At 53.2% G+C, this 27,741-nt stretch overlaps 10 protein-coding genes across 10 annotated transcripts; 4 read left to right on the forward strand and 6 right to left on the reverse strand.

Moving 5' to 3' along the window:
- Positions 1 to 344: 344 nt before the first annotated feature.
- Positions 345 to 2,855, reverse strand: LTS14_009479 (uncharacterized protein; the record flags this gene model as incomplete). The annotated part of the gene is made up of 1 exon (XM_064842161.1): positions 345 to 2,855. The coding sequence occupies one exon, from the start codon at positions 2,853 to 2,855 to the stop codon at positions 345 to 347; it is 2,511 nt and encodes an 836-aa protein (XP_064690369.1).
- Positions 2,856 to 3,828: 973 nt separating this feature from the next.
- LTS14_009480 (uncharacterized protein) lies at positions 3,829 to 4,724 on the reverse strand (the record flags this gene model as incomplete). Its single annotated transcript, XM_064842162.1, has 4 exons — positions 3,829 to 4,338; positions 4,391 to 4,453; positions 4,509 to 4,543; positions 4,601 to 4,724. 4 exons carry the CDS (start codon positions 4,722 to 4,724, stop codon positions 3,829 to 3,831), a joined length of 732 nt encoding a protein of 243 aa, XP_064690370.1.
- Positions 4,725 to 5,178: 454 nt separating this feature from the next.
- On the reverse strand, positions 5,179 to 7,723 carry VTC4 (vacuolar transporter chaperone; the record flags this gene model as incomplete). Its single annotated transcript, XM_064842163.1, has 3 exons — positions 5,179 to 5,463; positions 5,516 to 7,628; positions 7,719 to 7,723. The coding sequence occupies 3 exons, from the start codon at positions 7,721 to 7,723 to the stop codon at positions 5,179 to 5,181; spliced, it is 2,403 nt and encodes an 800-aa protein (XP_064690371.1).
- A 636-nt stretch (positions 7,724 to 8,359) lies between these two features.
- On the reverse strand, positions 8,360 to 10,058 carry LTS14_009482 (uncharacterized protein; the record flags this gene model as incomplete). Its single annotated transcript, XM_064842164.1, has 2 exons — positions 8,360 to 8,472; positions 8,525 to 10,058. The coding sequence occupies 2 exons, from the start codon at positions 10,056 to 10,058 to the stop codon at positions 8,360 to 8,362; spliced, it is 1,647 nt and encodes a 548-aa protein (XP_064690372.1).
- A 1,696-nt stretch (positions 10,059 to 11,754) lies between these two features.
- Positions 11,755 to 14,503, reverse strand: LTS14_009483 (uncharacterized protein; the record flags this gene model as incomplete). Its single annotated transcript, XM_064842165.1, has 4 exons — positions 11,755 to 11,929; positions 11,988 to 13,870; positions 13,923 to 14,306; positions 14,450 to 14,503. 4 exons carry the CDS (start codon positions 14,501 to 14,503, stop codon positions 11,755 to 11,757), a joined length of 2,496 nt encoding a protein of 831 aa, XP_064690373.1.
- Positions 14,504 to 16,567: 2,064 nt separating this feature from the next.
- LTE1 (Guanine nucleotide exchange factor lte1) lies at positions 16,568 to 21,436 on the forward strand (the record flags this gene model as incomplete). Its single annotated transcript, XM_064842166.1, has 1 exon — positions 16,568 to 21,436. One exon carries the CDS (start codon positions 16,568 to 16,570, stop codon positions 21,434 to 21,436), a length of 4,869 nt encoding a protein of 1,622 aa, XP_064690374.1.
- Positions 21,437 to 21,751: 315 nt separating this feature from the next.
- LTS14_009485 (uncharacterized protein) lies at positions 21,752 to 23,848 on the forward strand (the record flags this gene model as incomplete). The annotated part of the gene is made up of 6 exons (XM_064842167.1): positions 21,752 to 22,133; positions 22,767 to 22,955; positions 23,062 to 23,145; positions 23,248 to 23,308; positions 23,396 to 23,714; positions 23,771 to 23,848. The coding sequence occupies 6 exons, from the start codon at positions 21,752 to 21,754 to the stop codon at positions 23,846 to 23,848; spliced, it is 1,113 nt and encodes a 370-aa protein (XP_064690375.1).
- A 770-nt stretch (positions 23,849 to 24,618) lies between these two features.
- On the forward strand, positions 24,619 to 25,049 carry LTS14_009486 (uncharacterized protein; the record flags this gene model as incomplete). Its single annotated transcript, XM_064842168.1, has 2 exons — positions 24,619 to 24,633; positions 24,696 to 25,049. The coding sequence occupies 2 exons, from the start codon at positions 24,619 to 24,621 to the stop codon at positions 25,047 to 25,049; spliced, it is 369 nt and encodes a 122-aa protein (XP_064690376.1).
- Positions 25,050 to 25,320: 271 nt separating this feature from the next.
- Positions 25,321 to 26,264, reverse strand: LTS14_009487 (uncharacterized protein; the record flags this gene model as incomplete). The annotated part of the gene is made up of 2 exons (XM_064842169.1): positions 25,321 to 25,864; positions 25,921 to 26,264. The coding sequence occupies 2 exons, from the start codon at positions 26,262 to 26,264 to the stop codon at positions 25,321 to 25,323; spliced, it is 888 nt and encodes a 295-aa protein (XP_064690377.1).
- Positions 26,265 to 26,442: 178 nt separating this feature from the next.
- On the forward strand, positions 26,443 to 27,603 carry DIM1 (Dimethyladenosine transferase; the record flags this gene model as incomplete). Its single annotated transcript, XM_064842170.1, has 1 exon — positions 26,443 to 27,603. One exon carries the CDS (start codon positions 26,443 to 26,445, stop codon positions 27,601 to 27,603), a length of 1,161 nt encoding a protein of 386 aa, XP_064690378.1.
- Positions 27,604 to 27,741: the final 138 nt, after the last annotated feature.

Genomic DNA, 27,741 nt, shown 5'->3' on the forward strand with positions numbered 1-27,741 from the left:
CTCTTGTATCGTCGATGATACTGTCCGTCCCATGGCAATCTGTCGATGTTCTCGAGTGGAAGTCGACCCTCGTTCGGCGGCATTGCAAATAGTTCAGATCGTGGGTGTAGCAAGTGAGAAGTAGCTAGACATTACATTAAGATACTACTATGATATGCTACACGCGATGGGGTATCTTGACGAAAACGCCATGCCCAAACCTGCCGTATACTCATGACCTTGGCCAGCCATCCCATTCCGCATGAACAAAAACCGAGAATGATTGACGCCTTGCGATGCTCCGCTTTCCATGTGAGCCCCATGAACAGACAACACAACAAGTGAAAATGCCACGACGTGCGAACTCAATACCTCGTGCCAGCCCTCTTCTTCCTCATCTTCCACTCCGTACGCGCGACGCGCATCAACAAGTCTTCGTCCTTGATAGGTATGAAAGAAGTCAGTACCTTCATCGTGTTCTCGAAATCGGCATCGACCAGAATCTCCCTTGTAGCATCGATGAGCGCTGCACTCGTCGCATGGAGAACATCCAAATCAGCGCCGCCGAAAGGAGTAGCCACACCCAGTGGTGCGTCACCCAGAAGCATGAACACATCCCAAACTCTCAGCTGTGCTGGGAATGGGACACTCAAGTTGAAGAGCGTAAGATACCATCGCGTACCATACGAGGTGGACGGGATACCAAGCTCTTCCAACTTCTGCGCGACGTCGCCTCCACGAAGCCACTCGCGCTCGAATTCGTTGAGCGCAGCGATGAGACCGACAAATTCGGACTGAAAGAGCTGCTCCAGCCCACGAAGCTGCCATAAGCGCACCATCATCACAAACGCCTTTCCTTCGTCATAATAACATAGGAGAGTTGCGGCTAGGCTGGCCATGCCTTGAACGTAGCCAGGTTCCGGGCAGTAAAGACTAATCGCGTGTAGAATGCGGAACAGCAAACGCTGTCCGCCACGGTAGCGTCGTCTGAACATGATGTGCATGTTGATGGTCCGTGGTACATCGACATCGATCTGAACGTCGTCCGCCGAGCTCAGCTCTTGCATGTTGTAGAATTCCTCGACCAGCTTCTCATCTGAGACATGGTTGCCTCGTTTCCTAGCACTGGCCGAAAGGAAACTATGCCATGCAGTCGCCCGCCAACGATCTGGAATGCCTTTCCAGGTGCGGCTGACCAATTTCGGATCAGTCGTGTCGAAGTCAAAATGCATGCCACCGCCTTTACTACCAGACCGCTCCCGGCCAGGCCGGGCCATCTTTTGCCACTTCTCATCACGTGCCCACTCGCGTCGCTTCTGCCCAGTCGCAGTCTTTCCATTGTCCTCCTGTTCAGCAATGTCCGCGAGTCCGGGTGGCAAAGTCAACATATCAGCGGCCCCTGCTAGCAACTTTCTCTCCTTGGAGAAGAAGGGCGTGGATTGGCCATGTGCTGATCTGTTTGAGCGGTAGCTGTGCATCGAGCCCGGTGCGTTTCGCAGAGTGTCATCTTGGCTGGGACGAGGAGGGGCAGAGCGTGCGGAGCGAGCAGAGCGCGCACTCGAGATGCCACGGCGAAGCTTGCGATCACGACGAGGAGTTTCGGCTTCGAGCCTGAGAGCTGTCGCTACACGCTGTACACTCTCTCGTGGATAGTTCGATGCCGTAGACTGTCGCGAAGCGCTGCGACTAGGACTGATAAAGCCATACCGATCAACATCCTCTCCATGAATTTCGTCCCAGTCCTCCATTCCACCAGCAATCTCGGTCGCATCCCGCGCATAGCTAGCACGAACATCTTGAGCAGTTGCAGGCCGACGTATACTCTCGCCCAGCAGTTTCTGCGAGCTGTGCGCGGCTGTGCCAGCAGTTCCGTTGTTTGTGACGCCTTTCATGTTTTTGGTCGCATCTGAAGTCTCGTCTACTACGGCCGTCTTTACAGGCTTGACCCACTCACCAGCCCGCTCATCCCCGTGCTCATACATGCTTCGGACACGCAAACTGAAAGAGATCTCCTCAGCAGATAGGACTCTGCCCCCGTTCAGAGCCGCTTGCAGCAAGTGCACGCTCGGCTTTCTTCTTCCACTGACCAACCCAGTCCTTGGTGTCTCTGGCACCTCCTTTACTGCTTTTGCTGAAGCCTGTGTGCCTTGTGACTGCCCTGACTCCTGCACTGCCATTGACTGCTGTATGCTGGCTGGCTCCTGAAATGGCTCCTCAGCCCTCGGAGGCTCATCTGCCGGCCTGATCGGCTGTACAATACCGCTCGAATATGACACACCATCGCCTTGCGCGGCAATAAGGTCGTTCATCTTCTTCCCTCCAAACAATAAACTGCCACGTTGCGAAAAGCCTACCTTGTCAGACGCAAGATCCTCAAACTGAATATCGTCGAATCCACCTGTAGGGATTTCAGCTTGGATGCCCTTGAAACTCCGAATGCGCTGCATTCCCTGCATTTCGTCCTTCATCGCCGTCACCCGTTCTTTCGACTTCTTCCTGTGGAAAGGAGATCTGCTCCGCTCGTGTGCTGGCGGTGACTCTGCATCCTGCACTATGATGGTAGGAAGTGTAGAGCCACGTGCCGCGCCTAGATTGGACCCCAGCCCAGACTGCTGGGTTTCCGCGTTGGAAGCATGACCGACCGAAGAAGCAATGCCCGAATCCCTCTTAAGCTCGTCGGAAAGTGCAGTCGCAGGTCGTCCAGAAACTGACGCAGCCGAGTCGGACAAATGCGCCAAGCCAGGAGGTAGTGGTGGTGGACTGATCGATCTGATTTGGACCGGGGGTATACCATCGGAAGCGTCTTCGTAGCGAACCGTCTTCACCAACCCTCCAAAGCTGTGGGCTGTTTCTGGACCACGGCCATCACCCATCATGGTGGCACGAGAGCAAGGACCTTGCTTCCCTGAGGGAGGTGGAGGCGCGAAAATTGCGCAGCAAGGGAGGAGCGAGCAGTGTTGTATACTTCACACTTCGACATCGAGGAACAGTAAATTGGCTGGTGTGGATTTGTTGTCGCACAATAGTTTCACTTGTTAATATGAGTTAAGGAGTTGGTGCTACGGCCGCGGCCTCTCCGCGGTCATTAAACTCTAAGCCGTAGCTCCAACGGCTAAGCAGATCTGCCGCAATGGCGTATTATTTTCGTCAAGTCCGAGGTGCACACAGCACGACTAGGGCAGTCGGTGTGCCAGGTTACACGTGATTATGGCGACGCATTATAGTGCTAAAGGTAGCCAGTGTCATATCATCAGAGCTAGGTTATGATTCGGTAAATACTCAAGTCTTGGTACAGCGCCCGTGGTACAGAGCAGCCTACTCTCGGTTACTGTAGACCCAACCCCACTGTGCAGGACGGTATGATTGTGCTGTCCTTGATGCTTGAGTGTCTTTATTTCTATCTATCGCCCTCCAGAATCGCGACCGACACCGTCAGCTCGGCGAATGTATATGGGCACGTCCTCTCGGCGGCGAGTGCGCGTCCGGGATCCTGTATAGCAAACGGCAGCCACATCTACACTAACAATCGCAATACATAAATAAGCTTTTCCGCCGCCGATGTCTATACCGCAGCTATTTTCCAAGGCGTATATCATTTAGCCAGGTCGCTCGCGTAAGACACGGTTGCTAATGATTGACGTGTATATGCCTGTCATATCTTGAAAGCTACATATTAGCCGACCCGCAACGCCTTTCAGTCTGATGCTCGAAATGCTCGCTTAAATGATGGATATCCAAAACAGATTTGAGAAAGTGCTCCAGCGTGTCATGTGGGTCTCAGGTTGTGAAAATATGCCGCACCATCATCGAGACCATCACTTGTGTCGCACACTCGCCATGCAAGTCGCCCTACTGCCCAGCCAGCCAGCCGAACTTGCTAGGCTTGATGCGAGCACCAAGACCAAGCACAATGATGACCGATGCCACGACCACCGCCCACAACTGCATCTGCAGCACATTCTTGTTAAAAGTCGTCTGCGTTGCCGCACAGACCGTAGCCAGCATAACCAGCAGCGTGATGTATCCCCCAACTCGATGGTACTTGTACAAAGCCTTCGCATTGTCGACGCCGCCGTATAGTGATGGAGTGAAGAACTGCGTGATCCCCACCAGTGCCTGGAAGATGACCAGAATGTACGTGACAAGACCCAGAATGGCATGGATCGATTCGAAGTGCGCCCCGTTGTGATCGATTTTGTTATACTCGATGATGACGAGACCAGCGACAGCGGCCAAGACGGCGATATCATTGAGAGCAGCATGTGTGTAGGTGCCTTGCTTCTTCTGCTTCGCGGTATATGTTGGTTGGAGGATCAGAACGCCTTGGACAAAGAACAAGACGGCAGCGGAGTTGAGGAGCTGGAGGCCCGTTAGCTAGTAGGAAGAGACCTTTGTGGTCCGAGAGACTTACTGGATGTGCGGAAAACAAGCTCAAATCATTGCTGAAGACACTGCCCCATACTATCGCTGCTAGCTAGTCATCTGTCAGCTCGGTGTCCTCTGTACTATCATCCCAGTGTCGTGCATACGATCCAAACGCCAGCCTGTGCCACAACACCCGTACCTGCCATGAACGTCAGTGCCATGTTGCCCGCCTATTGCAAGTGATCTCCAAGCTCACCAATGACAAAGTTATGGTAGAGAGGCTTGCCCTGCTGGCTAGCATCGCCCGGTCCTCCAAGCAGAGGTGTCTGCTCCGATTGTTCTCCCGTTGTTCTGTCTTGCTGCTGCTCTGCGTCCGCCATGTTGCCTAGCTTTTCTCCAATAGCAACCCAACTTGATTCTCGCTAGATTGCCTGATAGGTCTGATATACCGTCTCGTAAGAAGAGATAGAAATGCAGAGAGATAGCAGCGAGTTATTAGTTATGTACAATTAATCATCATGAAGTCGACCCCACATCATATACCCAGCAGATGACGCGAACCACGAGGTGCATGTGATTCGGCCTATCACAGGCCACCAATTGCTCATCAATTGCCAGAAGTTCGATATATTCGTCGTAATCGTGTTGGGCGCCTAGCTCGATCAAGCAGGAGGAAGTCCAGTATATTATTGACCGCCTTAGAAATTGTACAAGTTGGTAATCTACACACTACATACAGTACATATTCACAAAGTACATCGACATTGAGTCTTCGTATTAAAGACAACGAGGAAATTCCTCCAGGCAGGCTTTCCGAACGTCGATAGATGAAGATCAACCGCGCAAGCCGCCCTCACTCCCCTTAGCGATCCTGAATCCGAAGCTGACGGCAACAGCAGCAACAAGGCCAACACATAACATGCTTGGGCCCCATTTATCGTGATACTGTACAGCACGACGGCTCTTGATGTTGCTGACACGCCAGAGGTAGATGCCCATACTGTAGAAAAGTGCAATGATGGCGACGACAGTGAAAGCCGTAGCGGAGGCGAGAGAGAGATTGTCACCAAAGTTGAGCAGAGTTGCTGCAATGGAGCCAAGGATGATGGAGAATTCGAGCTATTTCTTCATTAGCTTGAATGATCATAATAGGATTGTGGCAATGGCTTACCCAGGCAAGGAATGTCCTCTCAGCAGCGAACGAAACCTTAGGCTCAACACGAACAGGCACATGAATCTTTTTCCCAGGAGGAGCCTTGAACCGTTTCTCTGACACACCTTTGCCAGCGGGTATTCCCATCCTGCCTTCTCGTCCAGGAATCTGCGTGGGTCTGGGCATGGGAGCTGCTTGCTTGAGGAAGTCCAGAAGTTTGTCGCCTGCTAGTAGTGCATGATGTCTAACCAATGCACCACGGTAAGTCCAGCCACCGACCCTCTTAGCCTCGGCGAGCTGTTCTTCTTCGTCGTCGGAGTCGTACAATGGATAGTCCTCGTCCGCGTGAACGATTGGCTTGTGCGCCATACGCTCCTCTTCGTCCAGAACATTACCGTTCGGTTGACCATTCGCCTCGTCCAAGTGGCGCTCTTGCTCATGCTGCTCGAGAGCGTCGCGGGCCGCGCGTAATCTTTGCAGATTCTGGTCATTCTCCGCTGGTGGTTCGTCGTCTTCGTCGCCATCGAGCTCGTCATCAGTGTCGTCCTCCATAGCAGCACTTGTGCTTACATCGGTGCTCTGGCCGGGTCGATTAAGGCCAAAATTGTGCGACAGGGGCTTGCGAATGTCAGTTTCCATTTGAGGAAACCAGAATGGCAAAAGGTCGATACGCTTTGGGAACATAGTAGCAGTGCCGTGGATGAATTTCGAGAATTTGGGCACAGCCTCGACGAGATGGGAAGCAGTAAGCTCTCGGATCCAGTCTGGAGGCTCTTGTCCTTGCGCAGTCTGGAGCTTGACTTCAAGCACACCGTACGGGAACAAGGCGACATCCTCCTTTGGTAGTTGAGAAAATGGCCAATCGATACCGATGTCCATGCGGCGCCAATTGTCGCCGCACCGGCGCTTGCCATCCATGTTGTCCTCGCGGGTCATTGAGAGCTCAGTGTCAAGTGAAATGCGCACACGGGCGTCACCCGGCAGTTGGAAGGCAGTACGATTATAGAAGGAGCGAGTGACCGGAACCAGCTTGCGGTCAATGACACGGAACTGGATCTCCTTCGCAAGTGCCTCCAGGTCATCGATCTCCTTCTCGCTCTTCTTCCCCTCGCGACGCGCCTTCTCGAAGATCTTCTCCGTCGTCAGATCACCGCGAAGGTAGGCATTGACATTCTTTTCCTTCAACGAGAAGCGAGCCTTGACAGATTTCTCGCCAGTCCAATCCTCACGATGTGTCTTGCGCTCGACGAAGATCGTGTCTGACTCCATACCACCATACCATCGCAGACGAACGGCCTCGGCACCTTCGGTCTTCTTCAGACGGCCTTCATAAAGCTCCCAGGTATCGGTATTGTCGTAGTAGATAGATGAGATGGCAGAGTCTTTTCTCTCAAACTCTTTACTCGGATTGAAGACCAGCACAGGTAGATGTTTGAGGATGATGAGCTTCAGCTCGGTGATATTGTCCGGATGCACCCAGTACTTCGTGGTCTGACGAACAAAGTTCTGTTGCTTGCCACCAGCCGACGAATCACCCTTGATAGGATTGCCTCTAGTTCGGACCAAGTCGTACAGCTTTGAGAGCTTGATCACAGTGCCATCGTAATCGTCCTTGAAGAATGGCCGAGCATTGAGACGTGCAGCAAAGACAGGTTTTAGATGCCAGTGGGTCTGTTTGTCGTGCTTCTTGATGATCTTCTGGAAACCGGTGTAATTCAGCTGGGTGAACTTGGCCAGATCGTGCACATCTGCGATGATGTCCGAGAGATCTTCTTCCAGCAGCAAGAACTCCTCCTCGTCAGGCTCGTTGGCCTTGGCACTGGCGTCCTGTTCAGCAGCTTGCGAGCGACCGATTACCTCATTGACTTCCTTCTCCGTAGCATTGATCCTGCGAATGATCTCCTGACTCTTCACCTTTTGGAAGGTAAACACCTTGTCCAATTCCTCCTCGAGCTGATTGACGAAGCGTTTCTCATCATCCTCACTCCAGGCCGCTGCTTGCTTGTGGACCTGCTGGATGGCTGGGGTATGCTCAAAATTGGTGTTCCTTAGACTCCTCTTGAGCTCATCGTAGGAGATGTAGTAGTAATACCAGTCCTTGATCAGAGAACTTCGCAGCTGCTGGCCGAATCTGTGTTAAAGCAGTCGAATGTTAGCATCACCCGCCGGTAGTACAGACCGCGGCGGGGCCCTGCTGGCAATGATGCAAGGGACAGCATACCTCATATTCGCGACGCTACCGGATCTTTATGGTATCGTAATGGAAGCTCTGAGCTCTGCAAAACTTCTGCACCTCCCTCGTTCGTGTACTCGAGGTCACAAGAGCTCCAGAAGCACGATGCAACAATTAATGCTCAGGCATTTTGCTTCTGGTCCCAATGCTCCACCTGCAGAGCAGAGCTCGGCTCGTTAACCCCGGCAGTGGCCGATAGCCTCAACTCTGTTTATCCTCTTTTCACACAAGCAAATCACAACAGCGCGGGAAGGCACGGTGTCGGCAAGGATTTCTGACAGCTTGACTGATGCAGTGGCCGACGTACAGCCAACCTGCTCCCTCTAAGCGGGGAGGACGACGGAATCTTTTCAGATGTGGTTGCGATTCATGAAGAGATTGAGTCAGGACGAGCAATGGCACTTGTCATGATTTTGTACTTGGTATATACCATCTATCGAGAATTGGCTGTGCCTCGCAGCCGCCCGCGCCATGCACAAAAGGGCCCATCAAATTTGAAAATCTACAACAAAAATTGAAATCGTCAGGTGTCCAGTGCCCTTTTGAACCCCGGGAGTATCTACAAGAAACAGAATGTACTCCATATCCAAGGTCGTCAGCTTTCGTGTGTATAGCAACAGCCATCCGATCTACGAAGAGTAGGTGGCGTAGGTCGAGCCGTAGCTGGAAGGTGAGCTGCCAGAGACGAGCATGCCGTTGGACACCATGAAGTAGGCGTAGCCGGCAACGTCGTTGTTGGAGTCTATAGACGAGTCAGTGGAAGATCACTCAGGCGAAACCAATGGTGCACGTACCCATCCATGGCATAACGTCCTGCAAGAAGCTCGAGATATCGTCGTTGCTACCATCAGTGGTGGCGAACTCGGACACGAACACTGGCTTGCCACCAGACACAGTCGTGGCATTGGTAACTTGCTCCTTGAAATAGTCGCCCAAAGTGTGGCTAGCATACCAATGGATGCTGACGCAGTCAATTGTGCAGCCCTGGCAAGCGCTTAAGAAGTTGGACAACCAGGTGAGACCCATCTCGCCACCGCCGTTGGTGACAGCAGGGGCGCAGAGCTTGGCCTTGCCGGCGAAGGGCTCCATGTACTGCTTCCACGCCGTAGCGGCATCCTGAGGAGACATATTGGCCTGGGTGGAGAGATCGGGCTCGTTGAAGGACATCAAGTGAGTGCTGCCGGCATTGATGGCGGCTTGTGCGTTCGCGGCCCAGACACTGGTGAAGTCGGAACGTGTGCCCCAAAGGAGAGGGATGTAGTTGAGCGAGCTGCTGAGGCCGCCGGAGCTGGAGCCCCAGTTGTAACCCCAGCCAACGTGGGCGGAGCCGCCGAACGCGGAAGTGAGGGAGACATCGTTGTAAGCGAGACCACGCTTGCCGCCAGTAGATGGGGCAGAGCTATAAGATGGAGCCGAGGCCGAGCTGGATGCAGACGAAGGTGCGATCCAGGCAGAGCTGGAGCTAGTTGTGGGTGCTACGTAGACGGAGGTGGAGCTGGTGGTAGGAGCCACGTAGACGGAGCTAGTCGTGGGTGCAACATAGACGGAGCTGGAGCTAGGTGCTGAGTACAAGCTTGGGGTAACGTAGACAGAGCTGGAGCTGGGAGCAACATAGACTGAGCTGCTAGTCGCATCCGCAGAAGAGGACGATCGGTGCCAGGTAGGGTACTTCTGAGCCTGAGACTGAGAGTTTGCATCCGCGATCGAGGAAGAAGAGGACGAAGAGCTGCTGGCAGAGCTCGAGCTGGCGCTGGAGACGGACGCGGCGGAGTAGACTGGAGCGCTGGCGCTGTAGGAAGCCGAGCTGGAGTTGGAGCTGACTATCGGACCGGATGCACTAGCGTAGATGGTGCTGTGGACAGTGACGTGAGAAGTCACTTGACCGTTGTTGGTGGAGAGATCGGTGGCAGATACCGCAACACTGGAAGATGAAGAAGACCCGTCACCAGCAGTGACAGTTACGTAAGTGCGCTCGGTGGTAGTGATTGTGACATCAGTTGTGCAGGTCGTCGTAGAGTCGGACGCAGCATTGTAATATGTAGCAAGGCTGGAAGATGAGCTGGACGCAGCCGGGACGGGCGAAACGTAGACGGTTGGAGGGCCGCCGCTGGTAGCCGATGCACTGTCTGGTGCAGCTGTGCCAGTAGACAGACCAGTGCCGGTGGTACCCCAAAGGCCGGTAGCGTTGGCCTCAGGGTAAGGGAACAACATACCACTGCCGCTGGCCGAGCCAGAACGGGAAGGGTGGCTGTGTATACCGTGATGGCCGTGGACAGCAAAGGCGCCTGCCGCGAAGGCCAGGACACTGAATTGAGTGACTGGAGACATTGTAGGATCGGAATGAGTTCGTGAGATATGTTCTTAGTGATGCTTTTGAGTCGGGGTGGTTGGACTGCTGCTGCTGGAGCGCGAAGTGTGTGATGCCGACCAGGGCAAAGATGCTAGAACGTAGAGACCGTGATTGTCACCGTGGACAATGTAAGTGAGTGTGATGAGCTTGGGCTCGGGAAAGAAGGACAAGTCCAGCAAATTCGTTCCTGTGAAGGTGAGGTTCGGATAGCGAGCAGGAGTGAGAGAAAGGGCTGAGAGGAGCGACGAAACAATAAAGAGAGCAGATCACCTTGTTAGCGGCCGACATGCACGACAGAATCCAATGTCCGATTCTGCCGCTCGTGTGCCTGGCGACACGCACCGCTGATCGCAGCTGTTGTGGGTAAGAAACTGTTTCAAACTACTACCGGCAAGCCTGTCAGAACGATGAGGGTGGAGACGTATGCGCAGGGGTGGGCGCGGCGCTGGTGGGAAGCACATGCGTCGTAGCGGCAAGTCGTGCACTGGACTCAACCGTATCTTCCACGGCTTCACGATCGCGCGCGAAGAGCGGTGTGGCATCGCGGTAGGGATGTGACCATTCAGATGTGCCGCATGAGTCTGCGACAACCAGCAAAACTCAGCGCGTCGTGAAGACGACGAGCAAGACAAATCGCAAAGTGGCACCGTTGTCCAGATTGGTCGAACGTTTTGATTAAAGGGATCCATAAAAGTGTCGTGGTCGGAAGGCTTCGCGGGTAGGCAGTCTTCCCGCTGCCACTAGCTTCAGGAACCGAAGCCAAAAGATTCGCGTCCTGGGGCCTCGGGACAATGTTCTTTTCCTAGCTTCTCTTCCGTTGTCCGAACAGAATGGTGAGGACGCCACGAGGTTGGTGCTGTACGGCGATGACGATGGGGTAGAGTATAGATGCAGCAGTTCGCGCCGAGGAACGCAGATGCTTGAGATGGACTGTTTCCTCTCCGGGATCGAAGAGCGGTTGACGCGTTTCAGAGCCAAGCCACGCTGTGTGACTGAGCAGAAGTGTATACTCAGTCTGCCAAATGGAATGCATCTTCGTTGTCAAGGTCTAAGAGCTGCATAATCGTTCGTCTGCGACGCCTATTTTCGTGCACGCACCGTAGATACAGGCACACCCGTTTGTCGTTGGGCCATGCTCGGCCACGTTGTCTGACAAGACGGCTCAGCGTTGAATATCCTGGGCGCCTGCAGGATATCCACAGCGGGTACAGGATGGGAGTCCACCAGAGAATTTTTCGGGCTTGGGCTGTGGATTACAATGCATGAAAGTTGTTCTAGAATGGTGAAGGCCTGGGAATCGTATCGAGTTGACATAATTGTGGAGAGAGAGGCGATGCGAGGTCGAATTTCGAATCTGTGAGGTGCAACGAATGTGACTTCCTTGGAATGCAAGAATTATCACGTGGCGAGCACGATTAGCAATGCTATCAGCTGCTATTAGCTGCTACTGCTGAACCTGTGAGATGCAAAGACATCTCATCCGCGCCCAAGGGTCAAGAATACAACTTTCTCACCAGCGCCTCGCTACCCAGCGTTAAGCGCTTTGCGTAAAATGGATCATCAAACATATTATCCAGCCACGCCATCGCTTCGCAGATGCCCTGACTAGACGTAAACTCCTCCATCCCTTAGCTCTCTGCGAGCCCAGTCCTCCATATCAGACCGCAGTAAAACTCAAGCCAAGTACCGATAACTAGGCACAGGCGCCTCGTCCATCCGCTCCAGATACTCCCTCTCAATCAGACCCTCGATACGCTTCTTGATCATGTTGACATCAGGCTTGAACTGATGCGAAAGCTGCGTGAGGGTCTCAGTGAGCAGCTGAGCATGAGCCAGCTCTTTCCGTTGTCTGCAAGAAAAGTCAGCATACTGTGTTCCTAATACGGAAAATGGTTGGGTGAACATACTTCATAATCCTCACAATCGCCGCCTCAATCTGGAACTTCCTATCCTCATTGTTCTTCTTCTCTGTCTCCTTACGCTCCCTATCACCCTCGACTTTGTTCCCAGCAGATACAACACCAACGCGAATACGTCGAACATTCGACACGAAGTTCTCATTATACCTGAATCGATCACCAGGCTTGATCTCGCGGCTCATAGGCGTCTTGACCAGGAACCGCGTCTTGGGCGCCACAGCCAGCGATTGCAAGTTGCGCTTCAGGTCATCCAGGGGTATATTTGTAGCAGCCTCGATCTCCTCAAACGACAAGGTCGAACCGTTTGGAAGGTCTTCAAAGAGGAGGAGGATCAACATGGCGTAGGTGGAGCACTCGACATCGTGGACCGTGGCTTTCGAATGCGGGAAGCGAGCCTTGAGTAGAGCATCGCCCATATTGTTGTGCCACGTCAGCTTCCGGCCGGAATGCTTCTGGCTGTAGAAGCGTTCGAAGCCTTCTTTCACTCGTCGGATCGCGGGTGGGTAGATGATCTGTGGTCTTATGCCATCGTTGTCGCCTTCTATGCCGCTGCGGAAAGCTTCCAGTGGCCAGGTCATGGAGGTGAGCACCTTGATACTGAGCTCGATGCCCTTGGAGTCGTTCAAGTCCGCCACGCCGGCCGCATGCTTTTTGTAACCATTCGACAACTCCTCGCTCAACGTCATATCCTTGAACATGGCCTCGAATTTAAGCGTAAAGCTATTGCCGAGCTCGACCTTCATGCGGGAGATCATCTGCTTCTCGACCTCCACACTGACGCTCTTCTTGAGTAGCAGTCGTTTGCATAGATGCTTCTTGTAGTACGTCTCGAAGATGTCCTTATCCTGTAGGTAACGCAAGACCATGATGGCCTTCTCCAGCATCAGATCAACCTCTGCTTCCGTCTTGTCTTTGATGCCGCGCTTCATGTTATCGTCGATGAATAATGAAATGTACTCGCTGCCACGGGAGAAGGCATTGATGACGTCTGCCATACTGCGATTTATGGCTGTTGACAGGGCCTGGTCGACACTCTGTGTCTTGAAGGACTCTTTGCAAATGTTGTCAAAGCGGTCCTTGAGCGCAAGAATCTCTTCCACCCATTTCAGCGCTGCTGCCGTTTGCTGATTCAGTGGTTTAACGGATGCAGTCCTCGCTTTGCCGTCATCTTCCTCTGCTGCTGGTGCTTCGGTCTGGACTTGAGGTGCTTCGGATGCTGCAATAGCTGCATTGTTAATGTTCGTGCCCATCTCTGCAATAATCTTTTGCATGGCCCTGGTGAGTTCAGGCTTCTTCGGGTCTACCCGCGCCTCTAGGTCGAAGACCAAATTCAGCTCATGTAGCTTCTCGTTGTCGACCATGAATGCAACGCCACTCTCCATTTCGATCAAGCCTTTCATTTTGTTCCGAATTAGCTCATCCTCCACGACGCGCACAATCTTTGGTGATGTCGATTCTGTTAGTGTGGAGCGGCACCGGTCGTTCTCCTCATCGATTCGACGTTTCGCATGTCTGCAATATGTGCCTGCATCGGACTCCTTCAACAGCCGAGCACCTTCCTCCCTATAGAACTCGGCACTTTGTTGTAGGAACTCAAGTTCGAATGATTTCAGATATAGCTTGTCGTCCTCCGCCTCCACATCTGATTCGTACAGCCCTTCGAGCATGTACACATTTGACTTGATTAGAAACGGATCAATGTTTTCGCCATCACGATCCATCTGAATTTGATCCAGAATGATTCGCGTGAGAACGTCTAGTAAGTTAGGCTGGTGCTGGCTGAGTGGTGTGCGCAAGATCTGGTCGCGGAACAGACCCATAGACTTCGCGAAGATTGAGGGTTGTCGATGGTCGGTGCAGTACACACGATCCTGCTGCTTGTCAGAACTGTCAATCCTAGGAAGTGATACCTCTTTCACTTACCATGTACATCAGTACATCCGTGAGCATGCCCATGCACACCTGATGGTCCTCCCATGACTGTTTCAGCCTTCTCAAGAACTTCTCGCCCGCTTGTCTCCGCTCATTTGCAGTCGCAAGTGTCCGCCCAGCACCCTCGTTGACCATGAGTGGTGCTGAGAGTGTCTGGACGATCTCCTTCCGTACAGTGCTGCCCAGCCACTGCTCCTCGAACTCTGCCACTCTCTTATACAGCTCCTCACCTTGCTTCTTCAACACTAGCTTGTAGGCGTTGCGATAGAGCTCTTCGAAGGACAGGGCGGAGGCGTTCTTCGTGTGGATCTCGCGGAAGGCTGTCTCCAATACGATCCACGTGGTCTGGAAGTCGACATCTGCACCGTTGAGGCCCTGTCGGTTTATGTCAGCCATGTTTGGTCCGTCAAGAGTTCTGTGCGAACGTGAGGCCACAGGAGGCAGGCACGAACGCAGAAGCCGAGACCACGCTGCAGAGAGCAGGTGAATGTCTGTGTCACATGCAGTAGCTGACTTACTCTTCTTGGTGCACGAATCTTCCCGCCACCTCTCCGCGACATGGCAGACGCCATGTTCGCTATTTCCCGCTTTACTCCCTGGGTCTGCTACCTCTTTGGCTCACACCATGCGGCTCTTGAGTATATGGTGGCTTTTGGAGGCTTTGGTGGGGCAAGACGTGCCTTTGTGTCGCGCTTGTGCTGAGTGGCTGAATATGTCGGAGAGAGATTGTGTGCGTCGAAGCTGTAGGAAGGATCCTGCTAAAGATAGTGTGCCGTGAAAATGATTGTATGAAGAGCGGAGGAGTGTCGGGTGGTATGTAAGTGTTCAGGTGTAAGATCGTCCGCAATTGGCAATTCACATGCAGGACGCTCGGAACAGCCATGACGAACGCGGCAGAAAGATGCATTCTTGACGATTCAGCCACATTTCTTCCATCATCCACTGAAATGAATCACGCAAACGTCCTACGATCAGCTGGGAGAGCAGTCCGACAGACTCTAGATGCGCCTTTCCGACAATTACATACAGCAAATGGGCAGCCTCTGCGACAACTCGCACGACCATCACCTCCGTCGCTCCTCCGCAAGCCCTTCGCAAATACGCGCATAGCAAACCAGCTTAGACGGGAGAGCACAACTCGGCCACCAAATCCACTCACAGATCGCCCAAGCGAGTTCGAAACCCAACATGCAGACGAACATGCCGCGCGAAAAGCGCAAGAGCCCGCTTATGAGATGCACTTCACATGCAAGAAGTGTTCACATCGCTCCTCGCATCGTATAACGAAGCAGGCGTATCATCACGGTACTACGCTAGTCACATGTCCCGGATGTAAGAACAGGCATTTGATCAGTGATCATTTGAGGATCTTCTCCGATAAGGGTGTCACGCTTGAGGATATAATGAAGGAGAAAGGGCACTTTTTGAGGAAGGGTAGGATTGGTGAGGATGGCGATATTGAGTTTTATGATGAAATTGGTCAGCAAGCACCAGACGAGGGCATTGGCAAGAAGAGATGAGAAATGCAACTCTGCTCGATCTCTGCATTTGCTTTGAGTGTTCTATCGCCATGATCGACGAGAGTATCTCCACTTCACAACACACAACGATACCGTCCGCTCGGCCAGTCGTAGGCGTACGTTGGAGGGCGCAACAGCACGATGTGGAGTCGAGGGACCATCAAGCAGCCTTGCGTGAATACTTCAATGTCTCTCTACTTGTCGCCTAGACTTCTTGAATCAGGCAATATCATCCGCCACAGTGCGACAGCCTTACCAATGCCACTCCCGTCCCTTCGATCGAGGTCTGCCGGATCGACTCCTACAGATCTGTGCCGGCTCTGTTCGACATCAACATTCGCGATACCGGACGGGCATCCATGTGTGTGGTCTGCATCGATGTGATAGCTCATGCAGCACGGGCTCACTTCGGGCGGAGGCAAAATGTCCTCCTATATGCATGAACCTACGTGACTCGAGAGAGTCCAGAGCTCATCCTGCACAGATACATATCTGCAACCACAAACTCTGTAATATATGTATACTAAGTTTCTCTGCTTGCTTTCATGCTTGCAAAGATATTCCCGTCTTTTCCGACGATGATGTTCATTCAGATATATGAGGCGCACGGACAGCGGCAAGCCCACGTTGTCGAGATAGAGATTGCGTCGATGGCGCTTGTTCCTGGCAGAATCCAGCCGTCTACCCATGTCATTGGTCGAAAATAAGAGGCGGAAGGTCGGCGCCTCGTGACCGGACATGCCTCCCATGCTTCTTCTCGGCAGCGCATGCATGTTGGCTCACGGCTCGGAAATGTGTGGCCGATGCAGAGAGTACAGTATGCGTGCTGCTCGTGACGTCTGGACTGGCCTCCGGGAGGCTTACTTCTTAGCTTGGGTCGACATATGGTTGGTTGTGGGGAGTAGAGTTGGATAGAGCCTTTTATACTCTACATGAATATTGCCGAAAGAAGGGTTGACCGTACGACATTATTGTCTGGTCGCACGAAGAGATTATTGGTTCACGGATCATAACAAAGTGCTACGACTTGCCATGGCGTGTTAGTAGGCGAGAGGGAAAAGCTCACCAGAGCAGCGTCGTCGTGTGACAAGTGGAGTCGGCCATTCATGGCCAGAGATGGATCGCAGCGCAGTCGCACGCAGGATGCGATACGATGCGCAACCACTACCGCAACCACCGACTCGAACACCTACGCAGATCACACGCGAGAAGCGGACGACTCAGCAGGAGAGAGCGCGTAGACCGACATCCGGGAAGATCAAGACGGCGAAGGACAGTAGTGAGATTATTCGAGTGCCGAGGAGGACGGAACCCTTGAGACGGGAATACGGTTCGGAGGAGGATCCAAATGCGAGACATTTTACCATTGCGAATGTTGGTGCGGGAGGAACTCTGTATCTCAAGCCGAGTCGCATGCCGCAGCAGCAGAGTTTCCCATCGGCACCTGCAACACCACCGCAGACTTCGTACGGTGATGATGGAAAGAATGACTGGTCGGCGGAGTATCAAAGTGATACATCGGGACAATGGACGCCACGACTGCGAGCCCAAGGGACGTACGATTATGCTATACCTGTGCCTCCACTGAGTATGGCCAATACGGCACAGAAGAGAAGACCGAGATCGCATTCCTTCTCTACTGTCAGCGAGCGAGAGCGCCTGCGGAGTCCCACAAACGAGAACGCCGACTTTCATCTCCTGGTCAATGGTAGAGATGCAGGAAGTGGTAGGCCGAAGAGTTCAGTCGACCTATCCGGTGGCTTCCTAGATTTGCATATTCCACACTACAAACTCGGCACGCCTCGGTTCAGTGATCGAGGGACAGCGTACTTGCACAGCTCCGTGTATACGAATACTACGGGTGGCACAGACGATATGAGATCTTCCATCATCTCGAGGCTGGAGTATGATAAGCTGTTTCCTGCGCCACCAGGCAGGACACACAGCAGTCCTGTATATCAGCGCAGTGACTCGGCAGCTCGGCTGCATCCATCTACAGCATACTCTGGCACTCCCACGAGAATGACTCCGACACTACCTACGCAGATACCGCAACTAGGCAAATTCGACACGAGTATCTTCGACCGCGTGGAAAGTGGTGCCAATGACCCGACTATCGTGCGGTATAACGCCCAGGGACGTATTGCGGCGGCGACGCCAGCAAGACTGATTGCGCAGATAACATCACCTGTGTTCCTGGACTACGAGCTGCTTTCGGACTTCTTCTTGACGTTTCGGAGCTTCATGCCATGTCGGGATCTGCTCGAGTATCTCTTGACCCGTCTACAATGGGCACTCGACAAGGACACAGACGCTGGACGAATCGTCCGAGTCCGAACATTCGTGGCACTTCGACATTGGATCTTGAACTATTTTGCAGATGACTTTGTACTGGATGTAATGTTCCGACAGCGATTCTGCGACCTAGTGAACGGCATCGCGCAGAATCTCCTACGGCGTGAAGATAGAGGTGGCAGCGATATAAACATCATTGGTGAGCTTAAGAAGTGCTGGAGAAGGACTTGTGCCATGTACTGGCCATCCGAGGATGCTTTGGAGAACTCACCCGAGGCAGAGATCGTGGCTGGTGGACCGCCGAGTAGTCGTGCCTTTCCTCCATCTCCTACCTCAACCACTCTTCCACTGAAGCCTAAGCCTTCTCGTGCAGACTTTAGGCGGGTATCCGTGCCTGTGCAGATACCTGCGGAAGTCCCGGTGGAAGAACCGACAAGCCGCATTAATGGCATGCAGACACCTATACTTGGTAGTCTGAGCACGATACGTACAGCGAGCATACCAGCATCACCAATGAGCGAGGTCAGTCTACAGGTACTCTCCTGCTCAGTACCATTTCTTCGGCATATGCGACCGGCTTTGACAGGACATCCATCTCGAAATGCTAGGCCAGTGGGTCCTCATCGTCATCCTCCGGTCTCCAAGACGAACCCTCGGCCAAGTAACCAGCATAAGCGAAGTGGTAGTTTCTCGGATGCTTTGAGGGATGAAAGAGCTCCATTAGCTTCCAGCAAGGTCGAAAGTGTGGATGTCAGGGCGATGGCCACCATGACGTTCACTGGAGGGTTGGTTAGAGGACTGCTGCTGCAGCCGTCGCCGGCCAAAGTGGAACTGTTGATACCAATAAGTCCTGATTTGGATGCGCATGGCAACCGCATTGGCCCTATGAACGATGACTACTTCCACGACCGCGGTGCACAGAATTTGGGCGTCAAGCGATTGGTCGGCGATGTTCGGAGGGCTCTCAGCAGTCGACATAGGAACGGCTCACCTCCACACAGCAACGGCAGCAGTCATCGATCCACAAACTCGTCTAGCTCGCGCACATCTGCGCCTATGGCTCAGCAGGACAAAGCTGCGAGCTCATCAGCTTGGCAGCAGCTCCGTGGTCCGCCAAGAGTGGACATACTTGCGGAAAGGATCGGCCGGTCTTATGAAGATGCCTTCCAGGAAGTGAATCTTCCGACCCCAGCTCATCAGCAGGTTCAACAGTCGCCGGTGCAGTTCCCCGACCGACAGTCTGGCATAGCACCGGATGATCGAGAACTCGAGGGCCCCCGGCCACGATTCGATCGATGGAACAGTCGTATCAGCAATGGCAGTCAGTCCATACTTATCATGGACGATACTGGAACTACTGGCTCACCTCAGATAGGAGGCACTATACCATCTGTCAGTTCATGGTCCTCTGATATGGCGCCGCCGGCATTGTTCCGTAGCACCACAGATGCACTTAATGACCCGCAGCAGAACGCTCAGGTCGACCATGCTGTACGACAGTCGGCATCATATCCGCCTGACGCGGCACGGCAGTCGTCTGATGTCCACATGCATGACTTGCTTGTCGTCCCAGAAAGCTGGGCTGCTGACAGCGCCGCACTATCGCCTACCACACGCATGCAGGCGCGCAAGTCGTCGGGTGTGCACTCACCTACTTTTGACGTATCACCGCCACATCAGCTCAGACGTCGTCCGGGAGGTGATCTGAAAGCAGCTGACCACGTCCATGAGCTTGAGCCACCGCCACGCGAGCCCACAGACTCATTCTCGATGCGGTCGGGTCCGAGCTCCGGTGTGCCCTCTCATGAGCTCTCCGGTACACACTTCTCTGGCCAAGACTTTGCCTCGTGGAAGATGCCTACTATGCCACCCAATAAGCAGAAAGATCCGGTCAGCTTGATGTCTCTAGAGCCGCATATGCGACCTTCTTTCGAAGCTGAAGTTTCCAAGTTGGCCAAGCTACCGGAGAAAAGGGTCAATGGTGGTGTAGAAGATACACTGCGACGTCTGGAAGGTCAGAATGCGAGCTTAAGGAACAGTACTGTCCCTGGAGCCGAAGCCAAAGCCACACAGTCGCAACCTGAGAAACAGAAGCCAGCAGCACTTCGCTTCACTGACGCAAGCCAAGCTATAAGTGATTCGACCTCTCCCATCGAAGGAGGACTACTCAGTCCCAAGACGCCGAGGACCGAGACGCAAGGCGCGAGTATCTATCACTTATCTGGCACAGATGCACCAGATGGTTTCCTATCCATGTCAGGCGACTCAACCAATGGCTACGATCAAGTTCCCAAGCATGACCTAGGCGCTCCTGTCCTTACAAAGCCTAACGTTGGCCGCTTCTACGTGCCTGATGTAGAGAGCATGCAGGATGTACCAAAAGCAATAGACATCAAGCAGGTACAACTTGCAAATCCACAAATCGTGGATGAGATCAAGAAAGGCCATGCGAAGTCAGGCAGTGCGCCAAAGTCAGCGGCATCCGGAGGCTCCTTTCTGTTGGATGACAATGAGAGTCTGAGCGATATCTCGACGGAAATAGCTGATCAGTCTGGTGAGGAGGATAACTTGGCTGTGAGGAGCTTCTTCTTCGACGACACCATGGATGAGGAAGATGAACTGCCCCAAATTCCACAAGCACCGCCAACGCCACCTTCGACCGTTGGAGCTGCTAGGGAGCATTCGCCTGAGCGCGGAGCAAGCGGAGATCTCGTGGTGCCGAAGAACAACGCTGCCGCGAGGGCGCTCAAGGAAGCGCAAAGTGCCCCGAAGCTGTTCTCGCCAAATTTGGACAGCTATCGCCTACCGCAACATCAGCCCATGGTATCTGCAGCAAGCCAGATGGAGCTTCGCAGAGTCCACACAGCGCCCGGCAATTTACCTGCTACGCATATGCCTTTCATCCTCGCCTTCGAAAGCGAAGTAGTAGCCGAACAACTCACCATCATCGAAAAAGACGCACTGGACGAAGTCGACTGGAAAGATCTCATAAGTCTCAACTGGGCCCAATCCCCACCCAACGTCCGCAACTGGGTCGAATACCTCAAATCCGACCACTCCACGGGCGTCGACATCGTAGTATCCCGCTTCAACCTAGTCGTGAAGTGGGTCGTCTCGGAAATCGTTCTCACAACCACACCCAGCGAACGAGCAAGGGCGGTGACGAAATACATCCACATAGCGACGCACTGCCATCGCTTCCGAAACTACGCCTCAATGTACCAAATCACTCTCGCCCTCCTCTCTGCCGACCTGGCTCGTCTCCAAACAACATGGTCCTTAGTAGCACCAGCCGAGAAGCAGAAACTCGAGCGCCTAGAACACCTCTGCCAGCCCGTCCGAAACTTCAACGCCCTAAGGGCAGAAATGGAGGCTTCCAGCGCAGAAAAAGGCTGTATACCCTTCATAGGCCTCTACACTCACGACTTAATGTTCAACGCGCAGAAGCCTGCTCGGATCAACCCTCCGCCTACATCGCAGCAGCAGCAGCAAGGGACCGGGAACGAGGCGTTGATAAATTTTGAGAGGTATCAGACTAGTGCTACGATTGTGAAGAGTTTGTTGCGGCTGATCGAGGCGAGCTCGAAGTATATTTTTCATCCGCATCCGGAGGTGCTGAGTCGGTGTTTATGGCTGGCTGCTTTGGAGGATGGGGAGATTACGAGGAGGAGTAAGGGACTGGAGCAGTGAGGATGAGGATGGGGTTTTGTGGGATGTTCTGTATTCAGTTGTTGGATTTGAGGACTGTATATGTGGGCATTTTGTGAGCGTTTTAGCGATGGCATATATCCCACAGCATGGCAACCTATTTGTTTGGAGCGGGCTCACCTCTTTACCATCTGTCAGATGTGAGTGAATGTGAGGTTCGCTAGGCAGCAGCTCCTTCCTTGTTCGGAGTGCCCATTTGCTCGCAACAAGATCTCAACGCTTCAGCCGGTGAAGGAAGGCAAACATACATTTAGCATCTTCAAGAGAAAATTACATATATGTGGCCTCCTTGCAGCGATGGCAGACAAGATCCAGACTGACAACACTCACGACATGTTCCAAGCACAAAGCACCATCGGGCAACCGACACCAGCCACCAGTATCGGGCTACAGCGTCTAGCATGGCACACCCTCCACCTCTGTAACGTCCTGCTGTCACAACTGGGCGCATACCTCTCGCTGGAAGCGCTGCATCGAGATACCTGCGTGGATGGACTGGTAGTGCCAATACCACATCTGCCGCTGTTGGCTGCGCAGGCCGAGATGATGGGAGATGTGATGCGGAATCTGAACGCAGCGGCTGATACGCTCGTGCGGCTGCCGTCACACCAGGAGATGAAGATGCAAGGTACTTATCGTTCGTTGCTCCATACGGCAGAAGCAATGGGGATGGCTGTTGGTGAGTGGAGCGCAAGCTTTGGATGTGATTTTAACGTCGCTGGTCAGCTAATGGTAGAATGGTCTGGTCAACAATGGTATCAAGTCGAAGGAAGATTTTGAAGCGTTAAGGTCGGCATATGATGAGATGCTAATGTTGTGCTATGGCGACGCGGCAAAGGGCATCCAAGGTTGGAAAGAGATGTGGAACCTGCTGTTTGAATGATACAGCGTACTCTTCTGGTTACTTTGAGCACGTGCTTGAGCAGAAGCATGGTACCTTCTGCGTACATGGCAAATTGCAATAGCTGGCATCTTTCGTACTCCACACGCTTCGCATTAGAATTGTCGAGTACAGAGGCAGCTATAGAGGTTTTCCCATTGTCTTCCTCAGGTCAGCTAGCACACAGGATATCAGTACAAAGTCATCGACATATATACGCTTCTTTTGTATGATGAGGAGGCAGACGGGAAGGATAAGACGACAGTCGCTACTAAGTACCGTGTATCGAAACATGGCCACTTCGCTGTCACTCACGCGTACACCATCACGTGTATCTAGTCATATGCCTTTCTGCCGTATGTTGAAAGATCAGGCGGGTTTTGTAGAATACCAAAAAGTGGAAGTAGAGTGACGTAAAATGTTGTCTTGTAGGGCGCAGAAAGATGGTTGCTTGCGCCGAAGCACGTGCCTCCGAGCGGGAGCTATCCGCACTCCACGCCAAGACTTACACTCTGGCGAATTTGTGCGAGAAAGTGGTACATAGGTTTGCGACGACAGGCAAGATCCGATTGCACAACGACAATACCGCCAACATGGGTGTAGATCTCGACAAGCACCACGGTACGATACCATCACCGCTCCGCTTCATTCACAACACAAACGCCTCGACCCTCTCCCCCCACGAACGAGCCATAGTCCAGAAATCACTAACATACTTTTCTCACAGTCAAAAGCGGCCACAGGCGCGCGCCCAAGAGCGAGAACCCATACCTCGTCCTCCTTGTCAAGCTCTACAAATTCCTCTCCCGCCGTACGTACATCAAATCATGAAAGAAAGAGACAGTAATGGCAATGCCGGAGCAAGAGCAAAAAAAAAGTGTCCAGGACGTGGACTAACACATACATACCACAGGCACGGACTCGGGCTTCAACAAGGTCGTCCTCCGCCGTCTGATGAGCTCGAAGATCAACAAGTGAGTATCTCCATACTCCGCTGGCAAGTCCTTCGTACAATTGTACGGAGGGCGCTTTTGAGCCTGCGCTGACCTTGAAACCGTCAGGCCACCGATCTCCCTCTCCAAGATCGTCGCCGTGTCCGCCAACAAGCACGCGGCCGAGGAGCACAAGGACAAGATCCGCGCCGTCGTCGGTCCCGTCACCGATGACAACCGCCTTTATGAGGTGCCCAAGATGAGCATCTGCGCTCTGCGCTTCACGGCTACGGCTCGTGCGCGCATTGAGAAGGCTGGCGGCGAATGCCTTACTTTTGATCAGCTCGCTACACGTGCGCCGACTGGCTCGAATGTCATTCTTCTCCGTGGTGCGAAGAATGCTCGTGAGGCTGTCAAGCACTTCGGCTTCGGTCCTCACAAGCACAAGGTTCGTAGAATAATATGTTTTGACACAAAGCTTCGTATCACTGACAACTACCACAGAAGCCATACATCGAGAGCAAGGGTCGCAAGTTCGAGAAGGCTCGTGGTCGCAGACGGTCCCGTGGTTTCAAGGTGTAAGGGAGCTGTGTATGAGGAGCTTCGTGCTGCTGCAATTCGTGTTGCCATTATGCCGTGGCGCATGTACCGCACTATGGCGCACACATGCAAAAATGACGTTGTGCAAGGGGTAATTCTCTGCATAGCAAGATCATGGCGTTACTACCGGATGGTCATAGGTAGCGAAATGAGACAATTCTGCGCATGACCGACGGTATTCCAGCGCTACCCGACTTTATCTCGTGCGTTTGGGAGGTTATCAATGCCACTATTCTGTGGACGGTTCTTGGGTGATACAGTGTTGCTGCGGTCAAATGCGGCTTGGGAGCCAACGGCGTTCAATCGTTGGAACTTGAGCCTCAGCAATGCGGATCGATTATAGGAGCGGCACAGTTGTATATCGCTGTAGTGATCACGTCGACTTCACATGTGTGGTGGATATTGTTTGCCCACGTGGTGGCAATGAAAATATAACGTACGCAAGCAAACGACGCCTCTTGTTCGCTGAGCCACGCACCCGCTCCTGCCGAGCGCCGCGCCCCAGAGCTTGCCCAGAACTCTCCTCATCATCCATCTGCATTCCACGTACCCTGCTCATTTGCTTTTTCGGCTCTACTTGATCGTAATCAGCATTGTCTTGACAATTAGGCGGGACAACCACACAGGTACGACGACCATTGTAGTGCAACGTACAAAGGCCGGCGCATCAGAAACTCCCTTGGTTATTCAGGACTCGAGCCGCCACCTACCCGGCATCCACCTACCGCGAGAGCAGGTACACATACACCAACATGGCTAACAAATACGTACGCCACACCACTCAATTATCTACAGCGCAATGACATAAGTACTAACACACCCACCCCAGTCCTCCCCCGAAGGCCCCCCACCCCAATACCCCCAGCAAGCACACTACGACGCCGGCCCAGCCGGCGGCGACCCCCGCGCCTTCGGCGGCTATGGCTCCCCTGCCCCTCAAGGCCAATACGGTCAACCTCAATACGGTGCTCCCGGTCCCTACGGCCAAGGTCCACCACAACAGGGTTACGGCCCGCCGATGCAGCAAGGGCCGTATGGACAACAGCAGCAGCCGATGTATTATCCGCAGCAGCAGGGTTACCCGCCTCAGCATCAGCAGCAGGGGGGTGGGAGTGGTGGGATCATGGCGGGGATTTTGGGGGCTTGTGCTTGTTGTTGTTGTTTGGATATGTGTTTGTTCTAAGCTTGAAGGGTGAGGAATGGGGATCGGGGATGCGCTTGAAAGAAAAGGGAGGGGGCAGGGCCACGTGCGTGTGGATGTGCACGTTGAGTCGTTGACACGGAGGACAAGGGACGCCAGTCGGGGAGTGGGATTCCTCGATCAAAGTGGATATGTTGGAGTAGCACGGCGTAGAGGCGTTTTGATTGGTTACATAGTATTCAAGTATTCCTCCTGCACTTCTTGCGGTCTGCATTTTAAGTGCAAACGCGTGCGGTGCTGCCGCAGTCGTCGTTCACTTCTTCACCCCTTCCTTCCCAGCCTCAGCCTGCGCAGCCTTCATCCTCTCCCTCTGACTCCGACTCCCACCCAGCTTCGGTCCATGAGCAGCACGATCATTCGCCTTCGCTTGCGCCAGCTTGCTGAAAGGCGGAGGGGCCGCTGGCTTTCGTCGATGGCGCTCTGCGAGATCTTGCAAATACTGTGCTTTGAAGGCCTCGGCAGCAGTGTCCTCGTTGTCAGTCTTCGGCTGAGAGGTGCGCTCGGGTGCTGCACGGTCGTAGTGAGACGATGAAGACTCTTTCATAATGTCGTCGATTAGACTGGCCCGTGCTATATCATTGGGGTCGCGTGGTCGTGGTTGCCGTGGCTTTCTGCGGCGGCCGTTGCGTTGTCTTTGTTGTGCTACGATTGATGTTGGGGCTTGAGTGGGATTGGCACCCGAGAGATGTCCATCCTCGTCAGCTGCAGGAGAGTCGACGTCGTTATCCTCATCATCTGTGGCGTTGGTCGAGAGTGCAGATCGCATTTCAGCCAGCTTGGAGTCTACGAATGCCGTCCTACGCTGTTAGTGCTGATCCCCGCTCGCACTTGGACATCACGGGTAAGGACGTACATATGCTTATCGTCTGTGACTTCGGTCTTGCCAGTTGGCTTGATGAAGCGATTGGCTCCGGGTACGACACTGGCATCACGGCTAGGGTGTATCGCCACGATCGCAATCTGGTCGTTGCTCTCCACCTCTGTAGACTGTGGGCGACTCTGGCTGGTGAAGGCTATGCCATGCTTCTTCGCCAAGGGCTTCTGCACTCTTTGAGCTGGCTCATGGTGGCCCTCCAATTCCCCATCTCCATTTACTTCAGGGGAAATTGATTCGAGGTTCTCGTCATCTTCTGCTCTCCTTCGAAGGACCTTTCTCCTCTTGTTGGACCGAAAGACGGGCTCGCTTCCATCTTCCATGACAATTCACAATGTATGTGATTTTGCTCAGAGGATGCTTCAGCGCTTGTTGTGACATTCAGGTTCCTCGGCTGGTACGCAGCGATAAGATAAGATTGATCTCCTCCAACAAATCTTAAAAACTTGAGCACAGTAGTACTACGCCACATCCACAATCACGATTTCACGAGTAAGGATCATGGCAAAGGCAGCGAGGAAAGGCGGCAATGGCGGCATCGCCAAATCAGATCCATATGCTGGTGCAGCGGCGCGAAAGGGCAAGGGCGGGAAGTCCGCCAACAACATCTTCAAGATGAACACAGACATCGGCCAGCATATCCTCAAGAACCCTGGTGTAGCCCAAGCGATCGTGGACAAGGCCGACCTCAAACAGTCAGATATCGTCCTTGAAGTCGGACCCGGAACCGGAAATTTGACAACCCGCATACTCGAGAAAGCAAAGCGAGTCATAGCCGTCGAGCAAGACCCTCGCATGGCGGCCGAAATCACCAAACGATTCCAAGGAACCCCTGCTGCAAAGCGACTGGAACTTATACTGGGAGATGTGATTAAGCTACCGGAACTCCCATACTTCGACGTCTGTATCTCGAATACACCATACCAGATCTCCTCACCCTTAACATTCAAGCTCCTGGCTACTTCGCCCTCGCCTCGATCATGCGTACTCATGTTTCAACGAGAATTTGCCATGCGACTGTTTGCAAAACCCGGCGAGAAGCTTTATTCGCGTCTGAGTGTGAATGCGCAGATGTGGGCCAAAGTCGATCATGTTATGAAAGTCGGACGAAACAACTTCAATCCTCCTCCGCAGGTAGAGAGTAATGTCGTGCGAATATCACCGAAGAATCCGCGGCCACAAATAAGCTATGACGAGTGGGATGGCTTGCTCAGAATTGTGTTCGTGAGGAAGAATCGAGTCCTGCGGTCTGGATTTCTGGGCACGAGCACGGTCATGGAGATGCTGGAGTCAAACTACAGGACTTTCTGCGCACAACACGATATTCCACTCGAGGATGGGCCTTCGGAAGCAGCTATGACGGAGGACATGGATGTGGAAGTGGAGGCGCAAGACGATGAGTGGGATGGTATCATGGATGTGGACGAGGACGAGGATTTGCCGGACTTCTTCAAGGAGGAGAGGGATAAGAAGGCTGAGAAGGCGCAGGGAAATCCCAATAGGAAGCGGAAGGGGAAGGTGGCAGAGCTGGTCAGGTCGAAGGTCAAGAAGGTGCTTGAGGTTGAGACGCAGTTGGCAGATAAGCGAGCACGATTGTGTGATGAGGGCGATTTCTTGCGGCTGTTGTATGCTTTCAACCAGGAGGGCATTCATTTCAGTTAGTAGCAGCAAGCTCACCGGTTTGTGTCAGCGATGGCGTTGGTGGTGTTTCGGGTTGGTCACTTGTTGCGGTTGCCTTGGGCATCAATCTCAACCACGATACGATGGCTTTCAGCACATCCATCCCCGTTCTTACAAAGT

Source organism: Recurvomyces mirabilis (assembly GCF_035927965.1).
Source record: "Recurvomyces mirabilis strain CCFEE 5264 chromosome Unknown scaffold_31, whole genome shotgun sequence".
Taxonomy (NCBI): domain Eukaryota; kingdom Fungi; phylum Ascomycota; class Dothideomycetes; order Mycosphaerellales; family Teratosphaeriaceae; genus Recurvomyces; species Recurvomyces mirabilis.